This window comes from Phasianus colchicus, chromosome 11 (genome assembly GCF_987193195.1).
Source record: "Phasianus colchicus chromosome 11, bPhaCol1.hap1.1, whole genome shotgun sequence".
Taxonomy (NCBI): Eukaryota; Metazoa; Chordata; class Aves; order Galliformes; family Phasianidae; genus Phasianus; species Phasianus colchicus.
The window spans coordinates 6,765,386-6,775,958 of NC_143446.1; the positions used below are offsets into that span (position 1 = coordinate 6,765,386).

Sequence of the window (10,573 nt, forward strand, 5' to 3'; positions counted from 1 at the left end):
CGAAACTTAAAAAAAAAAAAAGAAAAAAAAAAAAAAGATTTATTTATTTTATTTTTAACCTGTTTTTAAATAACTGTAGCATATAAAGTTCAAAACAAATGTTGGTATGCTTACATTGGTATATACATATACCAGTGTTTCCATGTTTACATTGTTATATACATAAGTGAAATTCAGGTGCATTGTACATCCTCATGCTCCTGGTTTTCTGCACAAGGAGCAGACACATCTCCTTGGGACAAATAAGCTTATCTTTATCCACTCCATCAGAAGAATGTGATAGCTGATTTTAGAGGCAAGAAGTAATGAGAGATTATGTTCTGAACCAGTAAAGCAATGTCTGTACCTTTGTTTTTGGGTGCAGATGTGAATGAATGTGATACAAGTCCCTGCAGCCAGGAGTGTGCCAATGTTTACGGTTCCTATCAGTGTTACTGCAGGCAAGGTTTCCAGCTAGCAGAAGATGGCCATTCTTGTAAAGGTAAGGCTGCTGCTTTGTCGGGTCAAGTGAAGTACGTATCACTCCTTCACAGTAAGTGCTGTCTAAATTTCACCAGCACCCAATGCTGCAGGTGGTGCCTGAGGATAATTGTGAGTTACACCCTGCTGCAGAAACTGCAAATAGTAACTCCAGCTGTTGGAAAATGCAAGTCATTTTCATGCCCACTTGGGGCTGGAAGGTACCTGTGTGGCCATACAACCAGTGATGTTATTGTTTCATGGGGCTACAGCTTACAGTTGAAAAACGTGGGACGGGAGAGAGGTTTACTTATGTATCATCAGCTGTAATTACCACTCAGCCAAGGCTGGATGGAGGCTTTCTCTGACTTCTGCTGGTGAGGAGTGATTGAGCAGCAAGGTGATCAGAATGGAGTGAGGAAGGGTTTTAGCTTTTCCTCTTAATGTTCGAAATACTGACACGTACTTTAGAGAGTCTCTATTTAAGAAATGGTGAAGAAACCCACAGTCTTCCAAGCACAAGAGAGCTCCAAAAACAATCCTGGGATGGCATTTTCAAACCCAGATGTCCCCGGACTTACTGCTCCTTTCTATGAGTTCATGGAGCAGTTCAGTGTTTGATGTTTCAGAAAGCACCATCGGCCATACCAGAGCAATGTCAAATCTTCATGGTTGCATTCTTCTTTAAGAATATTTTAGAAATGAATAATGTACAAATTTCCTTGCATTGTACTGCCTTTCCTTTGAGATTTCTAATGTTCTTTTTTTTTTTTTTCTTTTCATGTTTGTAATTGTATTTTGTTGTTGTTTGTTTGTTTGTTTGTTTTCCCCAGATATCGATGAGTGCACGCAAAGCGCGGGCATTCTTTGCACTTTCCGCTGTGTGAATGTTCCTGGCAGTTACCAGTGTGCTTGTCCTGAGCAGGGATATACCATGGCAGCAAATGGAAGGACCTGTCGAGGTAAGGAGGAGCTGAAGGAACTGAAAGGAGTATGTCACGAAGGTTTAATCCTCAGAATGATCTGAGGCATAAGATTATTTAATCAAGTCTCTATTTTGGATGTTAGCCATTGTTAAAAATGACAAAATTGCCAGATATGGGTATCAACAATGTCATTTTTCCCTATTTTAGAGGAGAATGGTGAGGCTATTTAACTGTAGATGTGAGCTGATTATTTCCTAAGGGAATTCACATCATCACCTGAATTGAGGCATCTGGTTGCTGGCATGAGCACCATGGTTTATCAGATCTGTTTTTTTGGAGGTGCCAGATGTGCAAATCTGTGGCTTCGTTGTAAGTTGTGGTTTCCTGACTCAGAAAACTAGGAAAGTGAATGTAGGAGCTGTAATGGGGATGTGGGCATCCTGAAGTTTGCCACCTAATCTTAACTATGTTGGTGTTTCTCAGTATTAGCGTAACTGACATGTGTCCTCCCCTGCAACACCCCTTGTCTCCAGATTCATAGAAATGTATGCTGTGTTTTTCATCTGGTGTGCAGCTGTCTGTTTTTGAAGCAAAAATACCCAGTTTCCAGAAGATGCACTGACTCTGTAATGAAGATTGAAGATCTGATTACCTCTATGTACTCTACACGCATTCCTGCATTCGGTTACACTCACTACAAGGCATTTCCTGCTCTTACTTTTTCAGGAACGCTTCATATAGCATTTGGTTACATATTCCCTATGCTTAAATTCTTTTCTTGGTGGTAACTGCAGTGAATTTACACTGTGTAAATCACAAATGGCACGAGCATACTTGAACCTGCCTTGGACCAGAGAAATGAACTGAATGACAATAAGAATCTTCTCAAGCTGTTACTGTTTTTAATCTGATTTTGAGTAAGACTTCAGAATCCACCTCCAGTTATATCCACGTGCATTTATATTCGTATGTAAAAATCACCTTCCAGAAAACCTGCAGCTGTCACTTTCCTCAGGCTTTTGTGTTTGCCATTAATGTTGAGTGCTGGCCTGCTTGTTGCCACCTCAGCCAGCAATGAGATTGGAGACGAGGATGTGTTCCAGAGCTAATGGTGTGAGTCATTGCCTTAATCTGCCAGCACAGCTCTCCTGAGCCAGAGGTACCCAGTGTGCTCCTGGTGCTCGAGGTAGAAGAAGAACATTTGGCACATGCACATATAGATTGCACTTGTATTGTCTATCATGTGAATCCTCACTGCACTTGGTGAAAAGGGCTCCTTTTACATAGTGCATCCCTGCTGAGTTAAATGGTAACATACAGAAAACCTTTCCAAAGAACCTATGCCATCTGGTACGTGCAGCCTCCTTAGAGCATGAAGTTGGTCTACTCGCAGAATTCAGCAGATGTGCAGCAGCTCTGCAGATGGCTGGGTAAGCTGGCACTTCGTCAGGCATTGGAAAGAACACTTGGATATTTGCCTTTTTTTTTTGCACAAATAAACACACAACACAGACTTCTGAGCTCTGCAAGCGCGTAGTTACAAGTCTGGGCAGGGTTAGGTTTTGAGGCCTCCTGAAAATATGGTCAGAAAAACAGTCTGAATTGATGTCAGCTGGATTATAATCAAAAAGGTCATGTTGGCTTCCATCAGGTGAGGATTTGGCCTCACTTGCCTGTCATCTGACCAGTTCCTAGGAGTTACTGGTGGTACATTCTTTGTACCCTGTTTTTTCAGACAAATGAGTCGTGTCTCATGTAAAAGCATCTTGACATATGGATCTTTTTGGAGAAACTGTGTATGGTATTTTTCAGTGCAGCCAAACTGGTGAAGTGAGTGTTTTCATGACAATGATTGCAATATGGAAGAAATTTTCTTTTCACCTAGGGGCACTTTGGAGAATCAGCGAGGGATTTAATTTACTTTGATTCTCTCTTACTTCCTATTGTATACTTTTCTTTGCAAGACTTTCAAACCAGTCAGTGCAGCGTATGAGATCAGTTCTCATCCTGGGGCGATGTGAGGAGGGGGAGGTGATAGGTTTCCTTCAAAGAGTCTGTCTCCTCTGTGACAACTGGCAGAACTGCGGAGTCCTGCACAGTTCACGTGGTTTGTCTGTTAGCATTTATTTCATTTTAAAGCCTCCGTGCGTTGTCTAGACATTTGGGAGTACACAGTGTGACTGTGAGGTCTTTGCCAATATTTTCTGTTTAAGCTAGATTCCTGTTATTGCGTCTGGTTTTCAGTGTTTTGAGGTCCATGGCTTGGGTAGATGTGTTATTTAGGGGCAGACATTTATGCTCTAGGCCATTAAGTGTCCTTGAGCTTTAACTGTTCTTTCTGAGGCATTATTTCTTATAAAGAGGGGATCCTCATATTTAACTTAATTGCATTAATCTTAACTTAGTCCATACATACGCTACTTAGTTAGACATTTCCCAGCTAATCAGCTCATCGCTGTGCTCACACACCAAACCATATGAGCACCTCACTCATTTAGAAACACCTTGCAAGGCATAGGCTAGCTCTGAGCATGGAACTACTCATGAAACTGTTTAAAAGCTATCTTCAGTCTGCATGGCTGCAGAGATCCTACAGAGCAGCTGCGGGGTTGGACAGATTGGCTGCTCTGAGAAATTAAAGTTTCTGCTGTCTTAACCTACCACTATCTGATTATACCATTCTGTTTCGTTTAGCCTAGCTTATAATATTACTTACTGCAGTTTCTGATACATCAGGACCAAGAGAGAAAGTGACAACACAGACAGTTCTGTCTCGATGTTCTTGTTCAATTTGAACCTTCCATGTTTTGTTTTGTTGCAGTGGGAAGTGGCAAAACAAGAAGACGTTGGGTTTTAAAACTCCTTTCTTTCTCATGGTTATTCTCCACTGGAAGTTAAACCCTTGTTCCATCAGATATGTTTGCAGTGAGATTAGCAAGGTTCACAGGAGTGTGAAAATGTTTGCAAAGCCAAGAAACAAACCTGGCCCATTGCAGAAGTCAGCCCTGGCCATGTCTGGCCATGGCCTTTGGCATGCAGAGAGAGGACTTGCAAAAAGCAGAAGGGAATGGTGGGCTCCCTTGTTTATTTTGTGTGATGTGCAGTGGTACTGATTACTTTTATTTAACTGATAATGTCAAGGAAGCAATTTTTTTTTTCACAGAAGACATGAATTGTAACAGGATTGGAATCTACGTGCTTCAGTTGTCACAACAAAAGCCAAAAAGTGACATGGTGAACCTGACATAGCCTACCTGTTGTGCATTTCACATCCTGTGTTTCTTCTGGGGCTCTCACAGAGCCAGTCTGTGGGCAGTGAGCTGAATCACTGAGGACACAGCAACCAAGCAGCTGAAGTGGGAGCCCTCAGCTCACAGAACCAAACCCTGACTTGCTTCTCATGCACACACAGTCCATCTCATTAGCACATTACAACCCATAAATTGTGATTACTTACCATGTCTTCTCCCTTTGATTTCTTCTTAGATATTGATGAATGTGCAATAGGAACCCACAACTGTTCAGCTGCGGAGTCCTGCTATAACATCCAGGGCAGTTTCCGCTGCCTGTCCTTTGAGTGCCCCTCCAACTACAGAAAGGTGTCTGACATGTAAGTATGGCCACTGCAGTAGGAGCCATGTTTGGTGTTATGTATTGCTTTAATGTGGGAGTGGTTCTAAGCACTCAGAGCTGTAATAAACTGCTTTGGTCCCTGGAGCACATCGAGTTTTCATGTGCAGAATGGTCAGTTTTTCTCTTTTCCTTCTTCCAGACCCCAGAGATTCCATTTATCTCCAGCTGCTGTAACAGCAGTCACCAGAGCTTCAGTCACACTCTCCCATGCTTCCCAAAGCTCTAAAAGGGCTCTGTTTGTATCTAAGTTTTAAAAAAATCTACTGCTGCAGCTCTTAGAGTGGTTTTAGGGCTCATTGGTTAATATTCATGTTGCAGCTCCTCAGAGATGCTTGAAACATTGAAGGGCAGTAGGATAAGAAGACTGGCAGGATCAGGAACTGTTGGACCCCATAGCACCCAGTTCCTAAGCCACTAAGAAGACTTGGGAACCCCAAAATCTCCCTGCCCATTTCCTGCCAGCACTTTGGAAAGCCAGAGGAAAGTTTGAAAAACTCCTGCGTTGCAAAGTGGGAAACAGTTGAGTTGCAAGAGAAACAGAAATATGGAGGAACTTGGAATTTCTTTCCATCAAAAATGCAAAGCTGCATTTGCTGTAGGAAATCTTAGTTGCTTATCATTTAAAACATTCTTTTCCTGCCTAATAGAATTAGCAGCTTTTCAAGCTGAAGACTTGGTTTTCCCTTGTTTTGATCTTTTTGGAGCACTGTCCCGAGCTTATGCTGTCAGTGATGAATCAGACTCCCTCCAAGCTCTGTGCTTATCCGTGATTGTTTTCTTCCTCTGTTGTACTCTGACAATTTTATCACCTACCATTTCTTTACGGATGCCATAAAAGCAGAGTAAGCAGCTGGTGATTACACAGGTGAAGGGTGGGACTCTTGTTTGCCTAGCACAAGCTGAAGACTCCCTTGACTTTGCAGTTCTCTGAAACGCATATATGATTTACCCATTACATAGACACTGACAGTTCTTCTTTTTGCTTCTCACAGGAGGTGCGAACGAATCAGTTGCTTTAATTATCTGGACTGCCAGAATACCCCGGTGCGCATCACCTATTACCAGCTGAACTTCCAAACCAACATCATGGTCCCAGCGCACATCTTCCGTATTGGACCATCGCCTGCCTATGCTGGAGACAACATAATCCTTACTATCAACAAAGGAAACGAAGAAAACTACTTCAGCACTCGGAGGCTGAACTCATACACGGGCATTGTCTATCTTCAGCGACAGGTCAAAGAGCCTAAAGACTTTTTGTTAGATGTCGAAATGAAACTGTGGCGTCAGGGAACATACACTACTTTTCTTGCCAAAATTTACATTTTCATCACAGCTCATGCATACTGAAGCATGTATTGACGTTGGAATTTATTGGTGCTATGCTCTTTACCTGTTCTACCAAAGCTTAATATTGTTGAACTGGCATTTAACGTATCTAGCCTTTATGTTATTTTTCTGTCATTGCTTTCAACTTTTTTTATTGGTTGTGTAAATTAAGTTAATTTTTTTCTTTGTTGTTTTGCTTTCTTATATAATTCTTCACATCATCGTTTGACAATGAGCAAAAGGAGGGTTAGAAAGGCATTGTGTTACATGCAGGTATCTTTTCTTAGAAATTACTCTTAGGTTTAGTCACATATGCAAGGTATTGCACTAGAGAGGAGAGATGTTCACTTGGGAGCATTGCTTTTTGCATTACGAGAAAAAGGCTTGAGCAGTTTCTCTTTACTACACGAACTTATGGTTTGGCCACTGAAGTTTTTCTATGTTGAGATACTGTGTCAAGGGCTGTGCATATACATTGACAGTTGACTCACCTCATATTACAGGTTTGTTTTCCTCCTTCCATCTTTTATAATATGTTGCCTTAAAATATATATAAATAAAAGAAAACTCCACCAGTGAACAAGCCTATGACTGAGCCTTGCTTTAGTAGGACTGCTCCTATGATAGACTTTGGCAAGACCTAGGCCTTCAGGGGATATGGTGCTTCAGGGGAAAAGCTCGCATTGCCATTTTTAATAGTGTGCTATAGGTTCTTGAATTCTTCTCTGCACAAAAGCATTGTATTTAGGTAACCATATGTGCAGACTAGATGTATTATAATTCTTACAGGAAAGTCAAAGAGGAAATGTGGAAATAATCAACTGCTGCCCTTTATTTTAAGTCCTGTGTGTGCTGCTGAGGAATCATTTGAAATTTTAAATAAACAATAGGGGAGTTGCTTCTGTTCTTCAGGAAAATTACTTCAGTTGTATTACCAAATGACGCAGAGGAAAATGCTAGTTAAATTGGTGGTTTGTATTATGCCATTTAGAAACAGCACAACTTAAGTTTTGAGTTGGATTTCCTCTAGTTCCACAGGAAACTGGAAGAGGTCCAGAGCTGAAGGCCAGATGTGGTAAAGCTTAGTATAATCAAAGTGTTTGTTAGAATTTAGAAATGAACATCAGAGAGTCTCTTTTTCTGAGGGAAAAGAAAAAGTTCCAGCATTGAAACTCACTGAACTTCCTTTGTTCTGACTATAATTACTCCGTAAAATGTTTTGATGGAAAAACATAGCTACGATATATTGATGTTTTTTACACTGCATTTTGATAATCTGTTCTTTTCTACAGTCATTCTTATTTTGACCGGTGTGTACATATAATTTTTTTAAAAAGAGAGAGAGAAAGAAAGAGAAATTAAATCTTATGGCTTTTTATGCCATAATCAATACTTCTATTATATTGTAAAAATAGTTGTTTGAAATACATCTTACAATCTTATAACCACCACCAGCAGGGTGAGAGGGGAGATGTACTGTGTTCATTATGTCCCAAGGCCAACTTCTACCACTCCAGGTAAATTACTTCTTTAATTCAGACTCCCTTATTGATGATAAAGCAGAAATCTCTCTGTGTCTCACATCATAAAGACTTACTGCTAGAGAAGAAATATTGCTATTCCTCGGTTGTAAAATATGGGATATCTGAAAGTTTGCATACATTAAGTTTCTTGGTTTGTTTTTGTTGGTTTTGTTGGTTTTTTTTGTCTATAAAAGTAATTTTGTAAAAGCGATCTTCCATCTATCTTTTGTTTTCCATAGCTACCAGTTTCATAAGCTTTTAGCAAAGAAATGCCAACAGAGAAACACATTTATGCAATTTGTCATTTCAATTAATGCATATCTTACAGCTACAGGCCTGGAAAGATGAAGAGGCAACCACAAGAAGGAGTAGGAGAGCCTTCCAGATTCATTATGCTGCATACATGTTAAGTGGTGATACATTTCTCCATGCCCCAGTGGGACACATAGGAGTCACTGAAACCCAGAGGTTTCCATCAGCATTAGTTTGTGATTGAGCGTAATGATATTCATGCGCCAACAGCCTTTCTTGTCAGAGAACAAATGGACAAGGCATTTGTTACTCAGAGACCTTCTGCTGACTAAAAACAACTGCAGTCAATCATATTAAGGATCTGCCAGTTTGTAGCACAGACTTTTCATTTTGTAGACAGGTAGTTGATGAAGAAAGTTTTAGGAAAGGCTTTGCATACGATTATAAGAGAAATGCTATGTTATTAAAAAATGTCATCATTAGCACTGTGTACAACAGGCATTTGATCCATATAGAAATGGCTGCTTGTTGCAACTGGTCCAAGCAAAGCAAAGGCTGGTTGTAGAATGGAAGATTGGAAATGAGCTTTATGTGACTTTTTTGAACAATGCATGTTCTGTTTAATTTTTCAGATTATTTACTCCCTGCCTCTATGAAATGACCTCTTTGTATTTGGTGATTGTATCTCTTGGGTGATCCAGCAGTCCTGACGATTAAGGAAGAAGAAATGAAAACCTGTGTGTGTGCTGGAGACTTGAGCGGGTCAATTACAGTTTGAAACACGAGGGGTGTTTTTGACTGGAATTTTCTTAACATGTGCTTGGAATGCTGTAAGTAGCAGGACCTGGGAGAGAGAGGTGCTTTTAGCTAGAATTTTGAATGGCTTCCTTTTTGCACCAGGGAGGAAGTATTTTCCTATCTCTTTGTATGTAAAAATACACACATATGGATTACTCCAGGTACTGATGAGTTGGTGCTAGTATTCCTTTGTGAGTTTAACACAGAAAACAGGATCAGAGTGCTCTTCTTGTGACTTTCTCATTCTGTTCATAGTGGTGGGTGGCAGTGTGGTTACATATCACTGAAGAGCAAGCTGTAAATTTTAGTGGACTCAAATTCTGCTATTAGCTCCAAGATCACACAAAGAAAACTTTATCCACCTTTATTTCTTTACATCTTTGTATCTCTTATTCCTTAATCTTGCAAGTTGGGACAGAAAACAATTACAAACTTAGGGATTTTATATTCTGAATCATTTTTTGAGTTTGATACTGTAATAAAGGATAAACAGCAATAGTGGTTTTAATATTATGGCACGTGATGGGCTCTTCTGCAAAGGTCCCATTTGAAACATTAACAGTACAAGGTGGGGGTATTTCAGGGAGCAGGAAGCCTTCCCCTCATTCCTCTGCTGTGAGAAGCAGTCAGTCAAGGGGGAGATAGCTCCCCTGCACACACACTTCTCTAGAGGAAGTACAGCTGCTCCCTCTTAATGGTATTACTTGGGTCACTGCTCACCTGTAGACTGCTTCAGCACGGGGAGCCTGGGGTCGTTGTGAAACTAACAAATTGCCTCTTTGTCCCCAGCTGGTAGTGCTTTGCTGGTACCAGCACCTGCCTACAATCAGCTTCTGGGTGGAGCTGGGCACTGGACGAAGGCTATTTCTGCTTTGTCTGCTGGGTCTGTGTGTGCTTGTGCCATTATTTGCTTGTATGGTATCAGAGGTGGTGGTGTTGTTGGTGTTCTGAAAAGCAATACTTTTCAGAGTGTGTCTAGAAAGAAGAGAGTGCTGAAAGCTGCATGCACAGGATGGAAAGCAAAGAAGAGCAAGAAAAAAAAAAAGTAAGATGTTATGGTTATTTGGTGATGTTTATGGTGATGAATCTGGATTTCTATGTGTTCCTAAGTAAAGGCTTGTGCATGTGATTAAAACCAGTGTCCTTTATGGGTAGATAAGTTTTTTAGACCTTCGAAGGGCAAGAACTTGCTTTCATCTAGTTTGCAGGATGGGGGAAGCTGCTGCAGATTCTCCTTCCCTATTCTTTATAGTTGTTTTCTATTTTTTCATATTTTCATTATTCCTGCTTGTGCTATGAGGAAGAGAAAGTTCCAGCTGGGGAGAATTAGGATGCTGGAGTAAAAATAGATTCTGAGGTTAAATAAAAATATCTTCCCCCTCTTAGGGTTCTCTGCGTGATGGAGACGTTCATTTTGAAATGGCTATTGAAATCTAGGATTTAATTATATCCAGTTTCCATGATGTGAAATGAAAGTCACAAACTTGAGCTTTTTGTCTTCTAAAACACTTTTTTCTCATTTGCCTGTGCTTTATAAATAGTAATCTATGGGTAGGACCATTCCAGAACTTAGGAGCCCTTCAGCTTTTGTTCCTTAAGGGCTCCTGTTCAATGTACCCTGACACAGACTGCCAGAGATGGCAGGTTGGTGCC

The 10,573-nt window shown here is 40.6% G+C and overlaps 1 protein-coding gene across 7 annotated transcripts in view; it reads left to right on the forward strand.

Annotated features, from left to right (window-relative positions):
- FBLN2 (fibulin 2) overlaps window positions 1–8,081 on the forward strand; it is a 106,726-nt gene extending 98,645 nt beyond the window's left edge. For all 7 annotated transcript variants that reach the window (XM_090148128.1, XM_090148127.1, XM_090148123.1 and 4 more), the window contains exons 14-17: window positions 365–481; window positions 1,293–1,421; window positions 4,872–4,995; window positions 6,011–8,081. In XM_090148128.1, coding sequence (XP_090004254.1) covers window positions 365–481; window positions 1,293–1,421; window positions 4,872–4,995; window positions 6,011–6,368 — 728 coding nt within the window. In that variant the 3' untranslated portion in view covers window positions 6,369–8,081. The remainder of the gene's footprint in view (window positions 1–364; window positions 482–1,292; window positions 1,422–4,871; window positions 4,996–6,010) is intronic.
- Window positions 8,082–10,573: the final 2,492 nt, after the last annotated feature.